At 42.0% G+C, this 23,543-nt stretch overlaps 1 protein-coding gene across 2 annotated transcripts; it reads right to left on the minus strand.

Moving 5' to 3' along the window:
• Positions 1-562: 562 nt before the first annotated feature.
• Positions 563-1,537, minus strand: LOC144255862 (bisphosphoglycerate mutase-like). Of its 2 annotated transcripts, XM_077800904.1 has the most exons (2): positions 1,078-1,505; positions 563-809 (listed from the first exon to the last, which is right to left on the minus strand). In XM_077800904.1, the coding sequence occupies exons 1-2, from the start codon at positions 1,408-1,410 to the stop codon at positions 648-650; spliced, it is 495 nt and encodes a 164-aa protein (XP_077657030.1). In that variant the 5' UTR covers positions 1,411-1,505; the 3' UTR covers positions 563-647. The 2 variants fall into 2 exon arrangements, with proteins under 2 accessions (XP_077657030.1, XP_077657029.1); XM_077800903.1 differs by having other exon boundaries at positions 563-1,537.
• Between the last annotated feature and the right edge of the window lie 22,006 nt (positions 1,538-23,543).

Below are 23,543 nucleotides of genomic sequence, written 5' to 3' on the forward strand. Positions count from 1 at the left end.
AAGCAAAGGATGACTCTGGACTAGAGAAAGTTAGGGGCCTTGCTTCTGCTGTTATTGTAGTGGCTGCTGGCCTTCCTGAAGGACCCATCTGTGATTTTCCCATTAAATAAATGGACCTGTGGTCTTAATGACCAAAGGATCCCCTTTCCTAGAGGAAAAGACTAGTAATAAATACTTACATACAGTGTATCATCTAGTATTCCTTACTATCATTTCAGAAAGTCTTATTAAATAAAACGTGAACTACTTATTGAAATAGTGCCCATCCATGGTGACTCGATAATGATTCATTGAACAATAAATACCTTAAACTTCATCTCCACCTGTTACTCTTCCAACTCAGAAACTAACAAAACAACCTCAATTAAACACCCCTGGTTACTAATTTGTGCCTAATTCAAACAGGCCTAGCAAGAAAGCTAACTCCTAAGACTAATGCCATTAGTTCTTAGGTACTCTAATGCTTCATCCCAGCCTGGATAAGTTATCTAGTTACCTATACAAAATTCTGCTGCACAATCTATCCCTGGAAAAAAATATGGAAAATCAGGGGGAAAAAGGAGAGAAATCAGCACCCGTAACACACAGCATGCCATTCCTTCTGCGTCTATTTTTAGGCAGTACTTGGAGACACTATGGGACTTTTTTCACTTTTCCTTGATCATCCACTTTCTTAATGGCTTGCTGGGTAGCCTCTTGGTCACCCAGGAACTGATGAGGCCCAACAGCACGCAGGTTTTCATCCAGTTCCAGGAGAATTGGGATTCCAGTAGGGAGAGTAATGTTAATAATGTCTTCATCTGAGATACCTTCCAGATGTTTCAGGAGTGCTCTACTGCTGTTCCCATGAGCAGATATCAGAACAGTTTTTCCCTTTAGCACTTCAGGCGCAATCCTTTCATTCCAGTAGGGAAGGAGTCTCTCCAGGACATCCTTTAAGCTTTCAGACCGTGGCAGTTGATCCAAGGGTACATCGCATAATTTATACCTCCGGTCACTGTAGATTTCATGATAGTAGGGATGAGACTCCTCAATGGGAGGTGGGGTCACATTGTAGCTTCTTCTCCAGAGCCTCACCTGTTCTTCACCATGATTCAAAGCCATTTTCTCCCTGTTCAGCCCAATCAAGGCTCCATAGTGACGCTCATTCAGACGCCAGGAGCTTTCCACAGGAACCCATTCCTGCCCTAGCTCTTCCAGGATCAGCCAGGCTGTGTGGATGGACCGATTAAGGATGGATGTGAATACGAGATCAAACTCAAAGTTCAGTGATTTGAGCTGCTTCCCACAGTTCCGGGCTTCCTCCTCTCCTTTGCTGTTAAGTTTCTGATCCACCCAACTACAAAATCGGTTCTCCTTATTCCAAGCACCCTCTCCATGTCTTAGCATAATAAGTTTATACTTGGACATACTGATGGCTGTGGTTCCCTGACGTTTTTGAATGGGATACTGTTTAAGGACAGCAATACATCTGCAAAAAGACCACCAGCACCAACTGCGGTTCCTCTGGGCCGCGAAGCGGGCAGCGCCTCCTACAATTCATCCAGACTCAAATGAAACACTGAACAACACCAAATGTTCTACAGAGAAATAAGGAAGCCAATGGTTTCTGGCTTCTTTTCTTTCTTTTTTTCCTTTCATTTCAAAACAAATATGTTAATATATTTTAATATCCTCCAAGCTTGTTGAGTAACATTAGGGAGTGGGAGGAAAGAAAATGATCATGGAAAAAAAAAACAAAAAAAACAAAACCAGGGATCAGCACCTGCCATACAATCAGAGGCACAGGAAGTGAAGAAGGAAAAAACAGGCCTAACTGTACAGTGGGCTTTATAAACCAAAGACATTGTTTATATGTCTCTCATTCAGAGTTAGAAGGAGAAGGGGTGAAAAAGAGAACAGGGGAAAGAATAAGAGAAAAAAGAGAATCTGAAACCCCTAGTGGCTGATCTGGCTGAAATTTGAATATGTGACAGTTGGGACAATCAGAATACAGACAGGAATACGACTCAAGCAAGAAACGCTCTTCTCATATTCCATGTCATTAAAAGAGTCATAGTGACTGATTTGTGTTGTTTCCAGGAACATGGTATACAGAAGGCAATTGTTTTTAAATGGAATCCTTTAAAACATTTTTATTAGCGTATTGTAGTGATGCATGATTTTGGGGTTTATTTTGACATATAATTTCCCTTTTGTGTTCATTGATCACTGGACAATTTTATTCCTTTAATCTTGAAGGAAGACCAAAATTTTAGCCATCCTCCTTACCATCTTCTTTCCTCTAATAAATCAGAGTTGATAAAGAGAAACAGCAGAATAAATGTTACTTTTTCTGGATACCAATTCTTAGGCTCAAAGTACATTTTGTACCATAACCTTGGATAGTTTATACTCTTTTTGGTGACAGTTTGTCCTGTTTCATCTGTCTGTTTTTCTCAGATTTATTAGATCTGGCCACACACACACAACCATGGTAAACCAAAGTTTCAAAGAGCTGCTATACCATGGACCTAATCCCAATGGTAGTTAGACCATGCTTTCTGGTAAAACCACACTTTGGAATCTTTACCATTATTCCCCCAAACCATAATCATCAGGTGTTAACCTGAGGACCCCAGTAAGTGACCGTGTTGCAGCAGGGCGTCTTCACAAAAGCCGGCTTTCCTACAGCTTTTTCTGAATGTCTATTGCCAAAGCCAGTTTTCAAGGTGGAATTCCTGGTCGACTTCATTGTGGTAATTGTGATTTCTCTCAGGGCTTCTGACAGTCATATCTAAAGTGAAAAGAATATTAATAATACAGTATAATTAAACTTGAGAATAAGTGATTGGATTAAATGCTTATATTTTTTACCTGAAACTTAAAAAAGGAAGAAAATTAGTAAATTTCACACTTTCACAGTAAAACATTTTTAAAATATTGAGTGCTTTTAAAAAATAACATTAATTTTTTTTCTCATTGAGCCTAAAGTTGATATACATGAATTGCTGATTTATTCTTTAAAGGGCAACATATATTCATGCCCTCGAGTTGCTTTCTCCTGAGTATTTCTTGAGTACAATGAGTTGTTAAAAATTTTTGACTACAAAAAGAGTGCAGAGATTCCTTTTGTTAAAACGAAACAAAACAACAACAACCAAAAAGAACTAACTACTAATGCAACAGCTCCCTGTTCTTTGCTTCTATGTCTCAGAATGACCACAAAGTTGGAACCAAGCCCCCCCACCCCCTGAAAGTTATTTGATTTGTACATGGGGTCCTAAAGTTGAAAGTCTGCCGTGCCTTGCTCAGAAATGAAGACCCCACTGATGTGCTTGGAAAAGTCTTGGAAGCAGATGCTCTTTGGTCTTTTTTTTTTTTTTTTTTTTTTAATTTCAAGTCAAAAATGTGGAAAAAAGCAAAAATGTGAATGACCACTTGTTTGGGGGTGGAATACGGTCAGGGTCAAGAAGCCAGCTTGCCGGAACTGGATTGTTTGAATGAGAAGCTTCACAACTTTGCAAACAAGATCATCATCAAACCATGATTGAATTCACGGTGAATTATTTGAAGTCTTCAAAATAGAAACCAACCGCTAGGAAACCAGTGCATGTGACAATGATGTGGCCGACCAGCCCCAGGTGAGAGATCACTGCTTCTATCAGTGCCGTGGGACATTCCCTTAGCACAGGGAGCACTGTCCATGAATCAGCCCTGTGTTCTTACCCAGGGCTTACATAATCCACACTTCCACAGATGAAGAACCTTATTCTGTATCATTATTTTATTATTTGTCTTCTTTTTGGGGGGATATGCAAAGTGGCACTGAGTGTGGACGGGAGGGGGAGCGCTTGCCACTTTGAAATAACAAACACCGTACTTTTCCCTTTATATAACAGGGCTTTGTCTGTTTTGAAAAGCCAGCTCTTTTTACAGCTGCATGCAGCACCAGATGTTCTCTCTGTGAGGTTTGGGCATAGAAAGTCCTTCGTTTCCAGACCGCCTTGCCCCCCTCCCCCGTCCCTTCCGTATTATTTACCCAGAACAATCCGTTAATTATTCTTACCACCCTGCAACTTGGAAGTCTGCGTCAGCCCCTCAGGGTGGAAAAAGATAAACACAAGCAAGCTAGAAAGAAGATGGGAGAAAGAAGTTAAAAAACTGGCAACCCCCAAAATTGAACAGGCGACCAGAAAAGACCCTGGAAAACAGAGCAGAAGAAATATTGGCACTTTGTGAGGAAAAGCAGCTGAAAAGCAGCAAAACAGAACAAAACAAATAAATCCTCCCCAGATCCCTAACTATTCATGTCTTTTGTTTTCCATTAAGTAAAACATGAAGTTTAATGAGCTTCGTTTTTCCCAACAAAACAACTCATTTTCAGCTTACAGATGCAGGCAGAGAGCGGAAAGCAGACGGAGGGTCCCAGGTCTCAGCTCTGAGCCTTGGCAGTTTGGTCAAATCAAATTTTTTGTAAGCCCGTAAACACAAGTGGTTTTAATATATTTTAAAAAAAATTTATTTGCTCCCTTTAGATATATGTACATATTATACATACATGGAGTATAACTTATTCTAGTTATCTAAAAATATTAAAAAATAGAAGAGTATACAACTGAAACCATATACGGTCCTTGAAGCTTAAATATTTATTAACTGACATTTCACAGAAAAGGTCTGTGACCAATGGAAGCCTTGGCAACAACTGGATTGCTATTCTATTCTATTCTATTTATTTATTTTTCTTTAGTAAACTTTCACCCTGGATGTCCCTTCCAGGTTTAGCTAATTTCTAGAGATAATGAAAAATAATTAAGTTGTGGACCCTAACTCCCAAGACAAGTACTCTTACTTTTTAATTTTCCCTTATTCTTGGTAAACGGTGGCTACTCCCTTTCTATCTTTCACCAAGAACTTGGAAAGAAGGAAAACCAGGCCACTACCCAGGAATCAACTTTATAATCAATGTGTAGTGAGTGGGTCAGAGCAAGAATACGCAAAGGTAGCGTACATGACAGGGGGGTTCCCAGACCTGCTTCATTGGATTGTAACTAAAGGGACATGTTGATGCCCCAAAGACTCTTTAAAAAAAAGATTTTATTAGTACACGATAGTTACACATAATAGTTGGCTCATTTTTGACGAAGCCACACACACATGGAATATAATTTGTTCCATTTCAGTCCCTAGTACTTGCTTTTACAAAAGCCTCCTCTCTTCCCATCCCCTCTTTTCCTCTTCCCCTTGACTTCCTTCTGTTTATTCATTGCTTTTGACGTTGGTGCTTCATAAGCATACAGAAAGGTGGTATACTCATATGTGTGCACAGCCTGATTCTCTGTGACCAGTCATCTCCTAAGAAGAGGGGAAGACAGGGACAGACACATCAGGGCAGGCCCCGTGCGGAGATTGAGGCAGAGGTTGGAGTGTCACAGCTGCAAGTCCAAAGACACAAGGGCTGCTGGGACCCCAGAAGCTGGGAAGGGCCAAGAAGGTTCTTTCCTGGAGCCTCGGGGGAGCACGGCTCTGCTGACGCCTGGGTTTCAGACATCTGGCCTGCAGAACTGCGAGAGAATGAGTTCCTGCTGCTGTAAACTCCTCAGTTTGAGGTATTTTGTTAGGGCAGCCCTAGGAAACAAATATATTGGGCAGGTTATTCAAACCTTTGCAAAGAAGGAGCAATCCGGCTGGAATGCTTCTCTTGAAAAGGTTGTTGCAAGATTTTTAATGAGTGGAGCCACGTAAAGATCATGCGTGACCTTTTAAACATGAAATGACTTCTTACTACTTTAGTGTGAGAATTAATGTGTCAGTTCACCTTCCTGAGCTGATTGGAACCAGAAAAAATGGATTATTTTAACAGAGGATTAGGGAAGGGGAATGTATGCGATTGTGCGCACGCCCCCACCCCCTAATATTTCCCTGTGCCTCTGATGAGGAAGGCCACATACTCACCAGTTTATTCCCGCCGACTTATTTGATCTTCATTGGCAACCTTCCAAAGAAAAAGTTCTGTGTTGAGATGTAAAGAAGGTACTTGGAGCCTTGATGCAAACCCAGTCTCTCTGCAGAGCCCTGGGAAGTAAGTGCTGTGCTACAAGACGGGGGTTCATGCTGCTCTGGGAGTCCACAGAAGCCACAGAATATTCTGGAAGCACTGAGCACTTGGGCAAGTGCTGGGAGATGAGAGATGGTGCTTGGTACCTGTGAGGAGAACTTGGAGGGAATCTGGAAAGGAGCCCCAGTGTGTAAAATCTGATTGACTAGAGGAAATCACGGGAGCTGCTTTACAAGGGGTCCAGGAGCTTGGCTCTGCATTTGCAACCACTTGATGTGTGGATTAGGAGAAGGATGTACGTCAGGGTAAGCTTTTTTCCTGAAAAGTTGTCAGTCATCATTATAAAATCGCCTTTTTTTTCTCCTTTCTTATAGGAATTTTTTATTCTTCTAGTAAAGAATTCTTAAGGGAACTGAAGATTCATCCATGAAACCTCCTTGATAGAAAGTCTCTCTCCTTCATGGCAATTTCAATCTAACAGTAAAATTAAGAATTTCTATGTGTGGAATCTCTGCAGGGCATTAAACAGAACATGAAGACTGACCAAAATGCTTTTCTCAGGTTATTTCCAAACCTGTCTTTTGGGAGAAAAAGTGTAACCCAACCAAACAGAAACTATACATCAAAATTGAAGAAAAATCAGTTTTTTTTGTGTGTATTAATGGATAGCTTTTTAGGTTATAATTATGATTCTCATACACATATAAGACAAGCATTCATGAGGGAATTGGTAAGACGTTGTAACAAGTTCAAAGGAGAACTCTAGGTGACTTACATATATAGGCAGAAATGAAGTTACAGAAGGAGGTTAAAGGGATCTGTCCATGGGATGCTTATCCTTTCCTTTCCCTGGATACGACAGAAGTTCAGGTTCATTTCTATAGAAAGGAATCATTTGTGTTAGTATCACTTTTCTCTATTTACAGAGTTGCAATAAAGCTCTGGGATTATTGAAAACAGAGAGAATTCAGGGGCCTGTGCTGAACAGAACACTCAGCCATCTGTTCTGTTTCCTCCCCACTTCAGATGATTTCATAATTTCCCCTGATACGTTATTGCACATACTTTTCCTACATTGGGCAGCTTTTCCAACTTCCACTTTAGTTGTCAGAATAGGATGCATGGAATTTGTTGATGTTGTCTTTAGGGTCTTATCTACATTATTTTATAATTTCATCTGCACAAAAATCTTAAAAATCTGTCTTATTTGCCAAAAAATCTGTCTTACTTGCTTAAAAATCTGTCTTATTTTTTCATAATATTTCTATGAGAGGTTATCATACCTTATAAAAGGATATGGTATGATAACTTATAAGGAGCATGTTCTTTTGCTAATTAGTGGAAAACTAATCTATAAAACCCCCAAACTCAGAATCTCATATTTGCATTCTACAATATTTTATATATATATATATATATATATATATATATATATACAAACACACACATATATCTGTATTTATATATGCACATATGATTATTGATGCAGTATCAATTCTCCACTTCTCCCATCAACAAGGGGAAATATCACCTTATATATTTTCTTAAAATAAATGAATAGACAGTAGAAGCGAGTACAACAAGAGGATCAGGTGTGTTGGTGTGTTACTCAGCATCCTGCCACTATTAAAAAAGCACTTGGAGGGGGTCTGGGGCTGTGGCTCAGTGGCAGAGCACTTGCTTCTCACACGTGAGGCACTGGGTTCGATCCTCAGCACCACATAAAAATAAATAAACAAAGACATTGTGTCCATGTATAACTAAAAAAATTTTTAAAAAAAGCACTTGGGGCTACGGCTCAGGGGTAGAGCACTTGCCTGGCATGTGGGAGGCACTGGGTTGGATCCTCCGCACCACATGAAAATGAATAAATAAAGTAAAGATATTGTGTCCTTTTACAACTAAAATATATCAAAACAAACAAACAAACAAAAAAGCACTTGAGATACGAAACTTGCAGAGAGAAAAGGTTCATTTTGGCTCACAGTTTTGGAGGTGCCAGTCCAAGGTGGTTGGCTGTAGCTCTGGGGCTGTGCACAGGCAGCACAGCACGGTGGGAGCCCGTGGTGGAGCCGGATCACTCACACTGCAGGCCAGGAGCACAGAGAGAGGGGAAAGGTAGGGGCCCCGCAGCTCCAGGCAGGGCATGCCCCCAGTGACCTGTGGGCTTCACCTCATAACAACGTCACCCTGGGGGTCAAACCCGTAACATGTGGGTCTTTGGAGGACACTCAGACATCCAGACTCTATCATCAGTTATTATGATAAGAAAAGTATCATGACCAGGCCTGGGGAATTATGTGACCCGTGTGACTGGGTAAGAGAGACCAGGAAGTCGCCTTCCAGCTGCGACAACCCCTGGGACTTTCTAATGACAGTACTCGGTGAGACTTCCCCTACACCTTCCAACTCGTGCACTATTGCCCTGCTCCCCTTGATAGTACCATTTAGAACAACCTTATTTCCCCTGTCCATTAAATCCTCATCTCCCACTTCTCTCTCATTCTGCCCGGAAGGCAGGTCAGCAGAGGTCTCAGGGAAGGATGGGGATAGGCTAGCAGTTTTGCAAGTGTCGCCAGAGACCAAAGGAGTGAAAGATGGCTCACTTTGTTGTTTTCTCTAACAGGTGTTGGCAAACCTGTCCCATAAGGCGCGGGAAGGTGAATACGTCAGGCTCTGTGGCCACTTGGTGTCTGCTGCAATTATCTGGGCATTGTGTGAAAATGGCCGTGGACCATGTGAATAAGGGTGTCTGTGTCCTAATCAAACTTTACTTGCAAAACAGGGGGAGGGTCACTGGCCATACAGGCTGCCAACCTGGATCTCGAATTTTGTGATTTATCATCTAGCTGCTCTGGGGTCTGTCATTGTCCTCCTGGATACGCAGCTGAACTACAAACCTCCTTTGTGATTAGGTGGGTTGTGGAATCGGGTTCTGACTAAGGGAATGGTGGGAGAAGGGGAGGCACACAACTTCTGGGGGTCCCTAAAACATCCCTGAAGATTAGCCATAGTTTGTCTCTCACCCTGTTTCTAGTATGATGCGGAGCACCTAAGGGACCGTAGGAGGAGCCCCGATTCAGGAAGGAGCCTGTGATGTTAATCACTGCTGGGAGGCCACCAGCCAAACACCCCAAAAGACTGTGACATGAACGCGTCTCCAGCTTTCATTTCACTAAGCCCCTGACTTCTGCAGGTCCCCCCTTTAGCAGCCTTCCTTCTCCAAAGAGTACTCAGTATGCGCTCTGGTCAACTGGTAATTCTGAGTTGATCAGAATGTAGTAAAAAGACGTTGTCGAGTAGGTTCAGTAGCTTAGACTTAAAGGAACATATTCCTCTCCTCACACAAGCAATCTGGGAACAGAAAATCCTTCCTTGATTGAGGCTCCATGGCCACAGCTGGAAGCCCTCTTCTGCCCTCTGCCCACTCCGCCATCCTCAGTAACGGTGGTGCCACCAACATCATCACGCCACTCCTGGTGGGAAAAGAGACAGAGTAAGAGGGACAGCAGCAACTGGGTTTTGGGAATGTTTCACTGGTTGGCACCGAGTCACGTGCCCAGTCCTACCTGCAGGGGACTCTTTAGCTTTCTAGCTTCCATAGGAGAAATGAGCCAGTGAGACATACATTGTCCTAGGCATGGCTTGAATTAATTTTATAATACAAAAATTGTTTGGCAACTAAGTGTTCCAGCTGGTAGATAAAAGCTTGTAGAAATTGTCATTGAGTACCTTTTCCCATGGAGACTTTAAGAAATAAGCAATTAATTATCAAGAATATAAGTAACGATAAATGTTGGCAAGGATGTGGGGAAAAGGTCCACCCATGCCTTGCTAGTGAGACTGCAAACTGGGGCAACCACTCTGGAAAGCACTATGGAGATTCCTCAGAAAACCTGGAATGGAACCACCACTCCTTGGCATATGTCTCAAAGACTTAAAATCAGCATACTATAGTGATGCAGCCACATCCGTGTATATAACAGCTCAATTTGCAATAGCTAAGCCATGGAACGAACTTGGGTGCCCTTCAGCGGATGAATGGATAAAAAAAATGTGGTACATATATACAATGGAATATTATTCAGCCATAAAGAAGAATGAAATTATGGCATTTGTCAGTAAATGGATGAACTGAAGACTGTCATTCTAACTGAATTAAGGCAATCCCCTCCCCCCCCAAAACAAATGTTGAATGTTCTCTCTAATATGTAGATGCTAACACACAATAAGGGGGAGGGAGGGATGAATAGAAGTTCACTGGATTAGACAAAGGGAAATGAAGAGGAGGGAGCAGAGATGGGATTAGGAAAGACAGAAGAAGAATGAATCGGACATAACTTTCCTGTGTTCACATGTAGATACATGGTCAGTGAAACTCCACATCGTGTACAACCGCACAAATGAGAAGTCATACTCTGTGGATGTACAATATGTCAAAATACAGTACTGTCATGCACAACTAAAAAGAATAGATAAAAAAATAAGCGATTACTTAATTTCTAGCAGAATAAACCGAGAAACGATGGCTTATAAAGAAAAAAATTTATGTAAAATAAATTTAGTTATAAATAGTTAAGACTTAAGGCATAAAAACATATTATGACTACTATAATTTTTTATATTCCATTATTGTGTTTTACAAATATTATTAAATATGAAGATCAGAATTTTAAATATTTAACTTACAGTATATTTTTTCTTACTGAAAAAAAATAATGTTGTGATAATATATCTGTCATTAATCACTTTTTGTGGGGAAGCAAAAAATATACTTTCAAATCAGTTTTCAGTTTTCATACATTTGTTTTAAGAAATAGATACTGAGGTCACTGGGCCATTTCCTGTAGGTGTGACCCTGGTTCCCATTACTGAGTACATTTTAGGCATTGCTGTTCTGGTCCCCTGTGACATGGAATATTGAGTGTCCCCTGCAGGAATATGTGCTGTCCCTAGGGTCAAATGTGAGTCACCACTGTGAGCCAGAGTTGCTCAAGCCTCCACACATGACCCATCAAGGCCGGACGGCATCCCTGACCGAGAAAAGACATAGTTTGCTTTTAGCCCAAGACCAGGTGCAAGCAAGAGTGGTTTGCATCACTTTGTTACAACATATAAATCCTGTTTGTTCTGCCAAAAAGACCCGTGGAGCACAGAGCCCGACGGGAGACTACCTCAGGCTGAAGGTCAAAGTTCCCCTGCACACTGGTACTGACATGTTGCTGCTATGGAGATGGCCGTGGCACAAATCTTGTAGATTTGGCCAGTGCCTTTTGCTCCATTTCCCTGTGGAAAGGTCAAGATCAATTTTACATTCAGGGGACACAGCTTGAATATATTCTATCTTTCTCCTCCCGGGGTACCATAACATCTCAGTCCTCTGTCATTGGTGGAGGGGACTTGGCCACAACATCAAGTCTTGCCACCGGTCATGGCCATAGGTGACTAAGATGGCATCTTGATGCAAGATCCCTCAAGCTAATGGAGCCATGAGCTGTGTCATTAAAGACTAAAACAGTTAAAGAAGGGACACCAGGAAGGACTAATGGCAAGTTGCTATCTTTGCCTCACCAGGACTGTTGGGACGTCCATACTTCATGCCCCGGAAAGGAAACACCCTGCAAAGCATGTTGGGAAATTCTGAGCTCGGAGAGTGTGGAGGGCCAGGACGTGGCCCGAACAGGCGCCATCTGAGGAACCCCAATGTCAGTGCACCCAACCACTCCTTGACCTTATTCCTGGGGAACACTTTTCCTTAGAGAGGTTCATGGTTCTGAAATGGCACAGCTTTGACTTTGAACCCCTAGAAGACACAGTGGGCCAAGGTCCCTGGCCCAACTTCTGGTGGTTGACATTATTGTGACCTTAGCTGGCTTCCAGGCAAGGGGATCCTCACGGGGACTGGTAGCTGTATCTTCCTGCTCAGCCATTTGCGTGCAGACCTGGGGGCTAACTTTTTATAGTTCCCTTCTCTCTAGAATTAAGTTCACACCACTACTAAAGCCTTGAACTTTGACCTCTATCTCCTAAATTCAACAAGACTGTTATTTTCTGCTTAAACTCATTCTCAGCATTGGGAAGTATCAGAAATTTCCCTGAGGGAGAAAGCTGGGCAAAGAATGGAACTTTCTAGTTCGTGGCTGTTCTTTCAAGGGTGAGATCCCATCCAGTTTTTGTCTGATTTAAGTTATTTATTGTTGTTCTTCTCTGACTTTGAACACCCACCCAGCCACCAATTTTTATAATCAATAGTGTTGATCTGACTTTTTTTTTTTTTTTTTGCATGACTGGTTCTCACTGATGAGGAATCAAGTTGTACATTATCTTTGGAGGAATAAAGCAGGACTTGAAACTTTAGTATCATAAGTTATTTATTGATTCATATAAATAAGGGACATTGAAGTGTTTTGTGTTTGAATCAGGTTCCGATTTCAGGGTTGCTGCTACTTGGAAGAAGCATGAAAATCTGAAAGGCCCATGACTTGGGGACTTCTGGTTCTTTTGGCAGAAAAGAACAGTTTGGGGGCAGCAACCTGTCCCTAGTGTGGAGACTGAAAGTATTTGTAAGACAAAATGTTGACGCTTGAAAGCTGCAGGGATTCTACTGTTGCCAAACTCATTCTTTAGGAATACATTTCTAGACAGGGCCTGCCAAGAAGGGTCAGATTCTCGGAAGTCTGAGACATTTGATACCACCCAGGTGGACGGAAGTGGAAAGAAATATCTCATTATTAGAACAAGGCCACTGAGTATTGAACTTCTAGAGCCATTCTGGAATTGGAAGGCCATGGATGTTTTTAAACTCAGACCTAAATATGGCACTCTTTGAAAATTCAGCTTGGAAAAATAGAAATGGGGTTTTCATGTCAATTCTGGAAATGTCAATCAGTGCTGGGAAAAGAGCAGCTTTTGTGAGAAATTTTGGATGACATCTTCATAACCGCTTCAAGCTTCAAGGGGGTTTTGTTGTTGTTGGTAAATCGCTTTTGGTTTTTGAAAAACTGTCAAAGGAAACTCCCAGATCTTTCCTGGGAAAGTTGGAGATATTTTACCATGTTCTAAAAGGAGTTGCAAACAAAGCCTGTTTGCTTACATAAAGCAAACAATCAATTCCGTGAAGAGAGAGCCTACAGAATGGGAGAAACTCTTTACCCCATGCACCTCAGATAGAACTCCGTTATGTCCACTTTACCAAGGGTTGTGGTGAAGACAGGATTTGCTGAGTCAGAGGGTGGGAGAAATGTATCTCTTCTTTCCCTCGTGTATCCAGCAATTTTCGGAGTCTCTGGTTATTGTCTATTTTAAACCATGTTCACTAAGACAACAAGGGAATTCAGCCTTCCATCATTGAGACTTATAGCTCATGGTCCACACTGCACCAAGAGTGAGCCTCTCAAAACATATGCCAGTAATCGGCTGCCAGTGCTGGGCAGGAGGCAGAAGTTCACACTGGCATGCTGTTTTGTCCTTCCCTGACCTTATTTTCTATTCCTCCCTAATTTTCTCTGTCCATCTCAGTCCTACTAATTGTATTTCTGTTCCTTGCACATGCCCAGGGTGCTCCCAAGACAACACCCTTATGTCCCTCTTCTTTCTTCTGCCTGGGAGATCCTTTCCTGTGGCCAACTTCCTTACCACAGAAAAGAACTGGCTGTGGCTTCTGAATGGAGTCCCTCTGTCTAACAGCCCACAAAGAGCTGAGTGAGCCCTGCCAATACCACTGAGTGAACTGCAAAGCAAGCTTTCCCCAGTCAAGCCTTCAGACCAGACTGCAGACCCTGAGCCCAAATCTTGAGTCCAACTTCCTGTGAGGCCACGGAGCCTCGAGAATCCAGCTAAGTTCATTCCCAAATACCTTACTCACAGCAGTTGTGAATCAGTAAATGCATGTTGGTTTAATACACTAATTTTAGAATGATTTATTAATATGGCAGTAGATAACTAATAAAATAGACATTGAATATTGAAGAAAGACATGCTGGGCATTAGTGCTACACTTGGTGCCCAATTGTTGGGAATTCACAACGGCATGTGGGACTTTGCTACTACTGGTTGGGAGGAGCTCATGAAATATCGGAAGACCCTGAGAAGAAATGGTCATTAGACAGGATTCACAATAATGCACCAAAATATTTCCTTCTATTTTTTTTTTTGGTGTGATAGTGTTGGGAGAGAAGGGTGAGTAGAGAGAGGTTTGAGAATGATATTGTAGGAATGAAGCAGGCAGAGCCCCACAGGCTTTTGTGGAAAATTTACTATTTGAGTAGGGTTTGCCTGATTGAAGTGTCTGGTTTCATATTTGGTCAGGCAACATAAAGCTAATGAAGCCTGTCTAGAATCTGAGAGCTCGAATGTTCAGTTTTCACTTCTCTGGACTATCCAGGAGATCCAACTATTAATGGGCTGGGTCCCATCTGTGGTAAAACGTCCAGGTGCTTAGAAAATCATGCAATTTAGGAATGTCAAGAATAGAAGAGGCTCATAAAGCTCTTGAATTTTTTTAAAAAAATTATTGAATCGTACAAACTAGATTATTTCAGGAAAATATGTTTTATACCAATATTTGCTTCTGAAATGAACATTAAACATGACATTGTAACACTCCTTGGATTTGCCAGAGCCAAGTTCCCAAGTAGTTGTAGCTTTTACCTGAACCCCCAATTCTTCCCTTCCCATGAACAAGGCCCACCCAAGGTTCAAATGAAAAGGAGCATATTTAAAGCATACAGGGTTGAATTCCAAGATCTGAAGATCGAGAGTGGAAAAAAGTAGTTTTTGTGATCACTATGAACACCAGGACTTCAAACTTTGAGAAAAAGAAATGAAGCAGGGGGTGGGCAGAGGATTTTTTCACAGGACACATGGTCAGATTGAGAATGTGTTGCTTGGCTTTGAGACACTTGTACAAATATCGCATACATTGTGTTGACTGCAAACGTCTCTATAACAAAACTGTCAATTAAAAATTAATCATAAATACCAGTAAATTTAAAAAGAGTCTCTGTAAATTAAATCATGGTAAGATTTTCTATTAGGATCATGGGGTGGGGTGGGATGGGGACTCTAGGAAATTCCCATTCATGTTTCCTGAACAGGAATTTAAAGTTGCATTCATTCAGAAGCAGAATGATTTCCAACACAAGCCATAGGATTTTAAAATATGGATATCAATACTGTAAGTTTCATTATAACTAAAAAGGATTTTTAAAAGTTAGTCTGAACTGTAAGGTCGTAATATTGTATCCTGACTGTAAAAAGAAGTAGTCACACAATTACTTTGCCTTCCCTCAGCATTTCATTTATGTAAGTTCGATAGATTGTCTAGCAAGCAGTTTACCTACAGCACAGGACACTGGGAAGAAAGATAAATATTGACTTATATTTTTGATGATCATGTATCTTACCAAAATTAAGGCATAATGCCAATTGTTCTTAAGGTCTTGGGTTAAAAAATAAATAAATACTTTCCAATCTTAGAGAAGCCTGGGTTCACTAGATGTCTAACAAGAAGAGGCTTGTTGATGTCATTTTATATTAATTTTAATTTGTTGTGTGCACAAATATGTTTGAGTTAACTGTTCAGTAAACAAATTCCTACTTCATCAGGTGTCCTCAGTCATTCTGAATTATGTTATTATAAAGTGTCAAATTTGATGGGCTCCTTAAAATACTATTATAGACAGTAACATCAATGTTTTATAATAACAATTCAGAATGACTGAGGGCACCTGGTGAAGTAGGAATTTATTTACTGATTATAGATAGTAACACTGTAGACCAGCTGACTCAGACTGAATAGGTTTGGAACTGCTGAACCCTACTGCAGGTAGAAAGACCCACAGTTTCTCATGGTTTTTGTCCTTGACCTAGTCCTCAATTCCTTCCTGGCCTGGGGTTCTTACAGCTTTCCCCTGGAATTGGTGAAATCATAACCTGCAAGTGCTTCTCCATCTATGGTATCTATTACCTCTCATGATAGTCTACTTCATTTACACCTGGTCCTGTAGGACTGTCACCTCAGGTGGGAGACGGCTGACTGGCCTCTTTGCTCCCCAGCGAGACCATCACTAATCAGGGGCCCTCGGCATCCACCTCTGTCAGGCTCTCCCCTCCTGGAGGCTGCCCTGGAGTGACCGTGGATTCACCACCCACCCTCATGATAGACACGGGTGTTTGTCGCATCACTGTCTGCTCCGTTCTAACCCCGACATCCTCCTGGGTGTCCTCCGTCCCCCACACCCACACAGACGGCCCAGTGAACACCATGGCTTCCCAGTTTCCCGACTGCCTCTCTTCTCATTTCCTTCTGCCACATGGAGGCAGCAGGGGGGAGGAAGAGACTTTAGGATGTGTTTTGTCCATCATTTCCTTGACGGTTTTTTTTTTTTTTCACCAAAGTTTTTGCTCCATCTATAATTTATATTGGGCAGAGGGCCTTTCTCCATTAGGAGAGCAGCCCTAGGATCCTTGGGCCACCAATTCCACTGGACCTGAGTCTCCTCCTGCATCATAAGCTCTAAGCTCCATGCACTGCTCTCTGCAGACCTCTACTGCGCTCCTGACACTACTGATCTTTTATCTTCTGGTGGGTCCCTGGGGCTTCTGCCACCCTCCTCTGGCATGTCTTTGGGATGTCCATTAGGTGGGAGTGAGATCTTGAGCCAGCTGAGCCCATTAAGGGATTTAAAACTATGCAGTCCAGGTGAGCAGTCATCGACACTGTCAGCCGGCATCGTCTGCGGGCTCATGGACTAGTGCACCCAGCCCCTCCCCCATCATCTCCACTTTGTTTTGTGGGGAATTTGGGGCCATCAGCCCAGTCCAAGAAAACTTGAATTTGCCAAGCCTAATCTTTGTTTCCAGCCCTTATTTTTCTGTTTGAAGCCCTTCTAATATTTTAACCGAGAAACATGTTTCATTAACTCTTGGGGGAAGATGTTGGGGGGCCTCTTTTCTCGGGCTGAACCATAGACTCTTAGAAGCATTTCAGACAATTTGATGCCAAATGTTTTTGTTCTCCATTCGTTTCTAATTTGTCCTTTGGCACTCTTGTTTTTTAACAATGCTCCAGAGAGTTTCCTTATTTTTATATTCTCATACTTCTGAGTGATGGAGATGGACAGGATACTAAACATTGTCTCAATTTGTCATCTTACAACTGAAAAGCCACCTTCTCAATGGGTTCTGTGAGGTCAGGAATGTGTCACTGGGATCTTGCGGTTGGAAAATTGTGATCTGAGTTAAACAGTCCAAACTAAAGCCATCTTTCCAGTCTTTCCACAGAGCTTCAGGCTAGACAGGCTCCCCAACCCCACTGGCTGTGCATGTATCATGGAAATAACAGGCATAACTGCTTCGTGGGTTTTGTTCACAGTGAATGAACCTGCATTTTCAAAAGCCCTTAGCACAGGGCCTTGGGGGCCGTGAGTGCCACCTGAAAGAAGGTTTTAATGACCAATTTGAACACAGTCATGCGGTGGGCAAGTTGACGCAATCATGTTCTCTGCTGCTCTGAACAGTTTGAAGTCCCTATGTCCTAGAGTGCTTCCTGGTCTAGGGTTGGCTCCTGTGGACGGCTCCCGCATCCTTACACGTGGGGCATCTTCGTCAGATCAAAGCTTCAATTTCTTTTTTCTTCTTTTCTCTTCTCTGCTCCTCCCCTCCATACCCTGCTCTCTCTCTCTCTCTCTCTCTCTCTCTCTCTCTCTCTTTTCTGGCTGCCATAACCTCAAGTTCACATTTCCTTCCATTTAGTAGAATCAGTACAAATAAAATCTCTCATCAACCCTCAAATTTCCCATGCCCAGAGACACGGAACTGAGTGCCATTCATAAAAGGATCCATGTGTCTAGGATGAATGGAGCATACTGAAGGGCAGGCTGGGCCACCTAGAACTGGGACACAAGAGGTAGTCCTACATGCATCCCCTGAAGCGTTATTACAACAGGTGGTTTTTCTAAGGAAAATTGGAGTTTTGAGCAGTAGAGACAATAGTCTCCACTACACGCACACACTTTTTTTGGGGTGGCCCCATGAAGTCGGGTGGAACACAGATTCCTTCTTTAGCAGCTTCGAGTGTCCTTATTATAAGAACGCAAGGCCCATCATGCATGTGGAAGCTGAGGTCAGATACGGTGGACAGGACCTTGTGGGCAGTGCCTGCTGCAGCCATCCTTCCTTTGGTTTATTCCAATCCTACAGTTTCCATTATTCCCTGTTCCCTGCTGACATTCTCCGAGGCTGTCTTTCATAACCCTTCCAATGGGAGATAATAGCAGCCAGTGTCTCCACACTTCAGTGTGAACTGATTCCTACATGAAGCAATGCAAATGTCAACCACTGACTCGGCCATTCCCTGGTGCCGACATATCTCAAAACAACGTGTCGTTCATGATAGATATGTACAGTTTTGTCAATTAAAAATAAATTTAAAGACTAGGGAGAAAAGAAACCTCACACAATTATGTGAACTGATCTTCAATAGTGGTGTAGATTTGATAGGTGTCCTTTTTTTTTTTTTTTGAGATTTGATGTATTTTGTAAAGAATTATTTTTCCTTAAAGCAAGATCACGACTTCAGTTGTTTTTGAGGTTACTGAGGACTTGGAAGAGCAAAACTATGTAACTGGCAGAGAGAATAATGCTTATCTTTGTGTTTGTTAGGGCGGAATTCATGCTTTACAAATTGCAACATCTGTTCAACATCTGTGAGTCCCAGGGAGCTCTGAAAGGATTTGAAATTGAACTATACACAAGAGTGGTTCTGTCCCTTAGTTTACGACATTGAGAAAGCTTCAGTGAACACTTGATGAGCCTCATCTTTAAAGGCAAAATGTCAATCTTGCTTATTGGCTGATGAAGTCATATGGAGTCTCTGCAGTTAAACTAAAATAATTTCAGCATCAATTGATAGAAGTGAGAACCAAGTAAGATCCTTATAGTGAGAAAGACTAAAAAAAAGTGTTCGGTAGTTTCTTAGACCTTTATAAGATTTGTGTCTCTCTCGGAGGCCACACTGTCCCTTGATGAAGCTTTTGCTGTTTAGAAGGTTTAATGAGCTAGATTTTGGACTCTGAGCCAATAGCTTATTCTGAGCTATTTCATCATTTTGATTTTTTCAGTATTCCCTCAAAATTTTAGAAGTGAATACAAGATATATTTTTAGGTGAAGAATTAAGATCTAATATCTTTAGAAAGTGATTTGATCCTTCACTCAAGTTGACTCTCACACAATCTCAGCTGTATCAGAAGAATGCTGTATCACAAGGGGGGAAAAGAGGCAGCTAGTAGCTATCTTGGACCCAGCACCTACTATGTGCGTTACAGTTATTTTACGTGCACACTAACATTTTTAATTGTGGTAAAACACGTGACAGAAAATTGAACGCCTAACAGTTTCCACGTGCATAATTCAGTGTCACCGAGTAAATTCACGTTCTTGAGCACTCCGTTTACAGAATACTTTCCATCTTGCAGAACTGAAATTCTGTGGCCATTGAATCCTAAGTCCCCATTTCTCCATCCCTCATCCTGAAGTGGAGGAGATCTGAAACCAAAGGCCATCGGACACTGGTTTCTTCCTAGCTTTTTCTCCTGGGTAAATCTCACAACCCTGCCAAGCCTTGGCTTCCTCTCACATCCTGCTCACCTACAGGGTTGTTGTGAGACTCAAATAAAATATTGCAGGTAGGAGCTCTTGTGAATTGTAACATTCTTTTCTTAAAAAAATTATTTTTTATTAGTGTATTATACTTATTCATAATACTGAGATTCATTGTTGTACAGTCATATAACATGCACATTACATAACTACACTATTCTTTACACATGGAATCTATAGAAGCAGAAAGCCAGATGTTGCTGTGTGCAATGTTTGAAGTGGACCAAACAATGGGCCTATCTAATATAATCAAAATGTTTCACTGTCAGGCAGATCCTAGCCTGCAAAGTGTCTGCTCTATTCTCTGCTGAAGCAGAGATTCTAGGTAATGCTTAATTTTTTATAGGAGAGTGAATCAATGTGATTATGGTTGGGATCTAAACCTGTCCCCCAAAGGGCTCATGTGTTTGTTAATACGGGAATGTCCAGAGGTGAAATTATTAGATCATGAGAGGTGTAATCTCATCAGTGGATGGGTTAATCATCCGTGTGGAGTACTGGGTGGTAACAGTGGGCAGATGGTGGGCAGCTGGAGGAAGGAAGTCACTGGGGTTGTGGCCTAGACTATATCTGACCATGGCCCCTTCCTCTCTGTCTGTCTGCTTCCTGCTGCCATGAGCTGCTAGCTTTCTTCTGCCATGACGTTCTTGCTCTCCTTGGGCCCAGAGCAATGGAGTTGGCTGGCCATGGACTGAACCTCTGAAATCGTGGACCCTAAATCAACTTTCCCTCCTCTAGGTTGTTCTTGTCAGGTATTTTGGTCACAGTGATGCAAAGATGACAACACAAATGAATTCCATTTCCCCCTTCCCATCCTTTCCCTTCCCTTTGCATCTTGTCTTTTTTGTGACGCTGGGAAAAAAACCCAGGCCCTCACCCATGCCAGGCAAAAGTGCTCTATAATCCAGTGACATTCCAGTTCCCAAGTCCACATCTCAACTGTCTCCTTCTCACAAAAGGCAGTTTTTGTTTTTAAAGATAACTTTTTTTTAAAGATACCTAATATAAACTGTGACAATGATATGTTTAAATGAGACTTGAGCATGGACTAGAGGAGTTTGAAAGATCTTTGCTATGTGACATGTGATGTTCCATCTCCCCTGACATCTGCCACCGTCCTGGGCAGGCTTAGGGTTGGACTCCTCATCCCTAAAGCTGCGGTTGTGCCACATGCTAAAGTGAGCCTCTAAGGCACAGGGGCTAGGGGACAATGACACTGGAGCTGCACAAGTTTATAGGAGTCAGTGATTGAAGATCACGACTGAACAATGCATGATTGTGCATCAGGAAGAGCTCTCAGCTGTCAAGGGTGAGTGGCAGTAAACTCAGAGGATGTCAACCCTGGGCATGACCGTCCCATATGGTGTGGAATGAAAAGTCATTGCAAATAATAGACATTTTTCCTTAAGGATGTTCCAGTGAACCCTGATCTCAAGACCCAGGTGCCAGTTCAGACCTGATTATATTACTTCCTGCAGCATCTTTTAACTTCACTTTCATATTCTCTGATAGTAGAGTGTGTAGAACATATTTTCTCATTCTCAAAGCAAAACTTTCTTGAAGTTAATTTTGAAGAAAAGGTGAGATGGTCATTTTGTTCAGCTGTGCTGCTTGGACAGTGACATACACTTTGAATTTTCTTTTCCTTTTTTTTTTTTTTTTTTGGTGCTAGGTGTGGAACCCAGGGCCTTGTGCATGCAAGGCAAGCACTCTCCCAACTGAGCTACATCCACTTGCCAAACTGGCTAGAGATGTGGGTTTATTTCTCACTCTAAAAGCAAAATATCACCAAGGGGGTTCAACTCCTCCAGTGTCTCTAGCCAGTGTTTGAGATTTTTCAACAGTAGGAAGTCAACAAATAAGAAATATCACAAATGCCTAATTTGGTGAGGATGACCGCGACCCTAACTTCCCACCTTAAGAGAGAGATGAACAAAATACTGATTCAAACAACATGAATTAAAACGCAAGCTAGCCTCCTCTTTTCAAATTGACTCAGCAATTTTAAGGCTCAGTCCCAAGACGTGATGAGTCTTCATTGCATATCGTTAGTCAGGTGTCAGAGGCCTACTAGACATTAATTTCTTGCAAGATGGACATAATATTTAACCATAATTAATTTTGAATCCAATAAGTAAATTGGGTTCAGAAACCATAGGCCCAGATCATCAAAACCAAAAGAACGAGTGTAACATTTGATCCTGCTAATGTGATCACTCAGTACTCCAGAACCCCCATTACTCCAAAATAAATGGGAAGGCCAAATTCTTGATGAAGCTAATACCATACTTCACATGTTGGTGTGGACACAGATCAAAAGTTTAGTGGGAAATAAAAAGAAGAAGAAGAAGAAGAAGAAAATATTCAACATTTACCTCAGGAAGCTCAAAGTCAGTCCCATTTTGTTCAGGTTAATGTTTCTGCTTTCAGAACAATTATTAAAATTATTCCTTGCCAAATTACATAATAGTACGGATTACATTTATTATGGACTCTATGCCATTTTAATTCGAATCTACTTTTAATATCAAACCTGAGACAAGTACTAACCAAAGTGCCTGTATTGGATCAGGGCACCATGTTTGTAGGGAAGAGAGGGCTGAACAGGAAGAGCACAGAGGACTTTTAGGCCAGTGAAACTGTCCTTTATGGTACCGTTAATATAAATTTGTCCTAACTCATGGGATCTTCAACACCACAGTGAGCTCTGGTGAAAACTAGGGACTTCAGGTAATGATGACGTATCAGCATAAGTTTATCAGTTGTAACAAAAGTACCCCCCACGTGGGGGAAACGGGTCATGGGGGCGCTATGCATGTGTGAGAGCAGAGGCTGTGTGGGAAATCACTACTTTTTTACTCAGATCTGCAAACCCCAAACTGCATTGTGGAGAGCACACTGCTCTGCTCTGAGTTACCCCGTGAGGTATAGAACAGACGTTTCAGGCTTTGACTTTTGTTACTTCATTTTTCTTAAAGCAGTAATCCGCCATAAGCGACTCCATGTTGAGCGTAAGTGTTGAGGTGGAATGACTCCACACCTCGTTTGTGCAAACACACAACCACCATCTGCCTGGCACCATCATCAGGCAGAAACTGATTAATAAATCCATTGTGCTAGGACAAGGGACCACCTGTGCACTAGTTGAAATAATTAGAAGCACATGGACAGGAGCTGTAGCAAACTCATATTGGAAAAACCAGACCCGTGAGGTCATCAAACACACCAGGCCACCAAATGAAGCAACCCCTCCACTCGAGAACCATAAAAGGAGGAGCACCCTGACACGGCGCATGACGGCACCTGGATCCTGTCACCTGATCACTTGTCAGGAACCTTGCCCAGGAAAATTGCCACAGCGACAAACCTCCAAACCTGCCCTCGGGCTTTAGCAGAGCGTGGCTTCTCCTGCTTCTGATGACCACACAAGTCCCTCTCCAAGCTGACATCTCCAAGTGGACACTGTGAAACTGCCGTCCATCTGGACCTTGACCTAGAATGAAATGAAGATTGGAATGAAAAAAAACAAACCTGGGATTGCCCATCTATGACTACCAGGTGACCCACAAGTATTCAGTGAGTGGTACTGATGAAAGTGGTGTAGTCTGAATTTATTTAGTAATTCTGACATGGTGGGGAGACACAAATGTGTTTGGTCTATGTTAATGACATATTGCTGATGACATGCATTGAAAATTGAAGTCTATTAGAACAAAATAAAACAAAGAAAAGCAACCATGGAAACTCCCACTTTAGACCCTGCTCCACTGCTAGTTTAGAGGTCGTCCTCTATTGGAACTCCTGAGCACAGTTCTCTCTCTTCTGTATATTCCAGTGGGCGCC

This window comes from Urocitellus parryii, chromosome 7, assembly GCF_045843805.1.
Source record: "Urocitellus parryii isolate mUroPar1 chromosome 7, mUroPar1.hap1, whole genome shotgun sequence".
NCBI lineage: Eukaryota > Metazoa > Chordata > Mammalia > Rodentia > Sciuridae > Urocitellus > Urocitellus parryii.

What these genes read in the sequence shown, in the direction of transcription:
- LOC144255862 (XM_077800903.1), bottom strand. Translation starts at nt 1,410, where the DNA reads ATGTCCAAGTATAAACTTATTATGCTAAGACATGGAGAGGGTGCTTGG.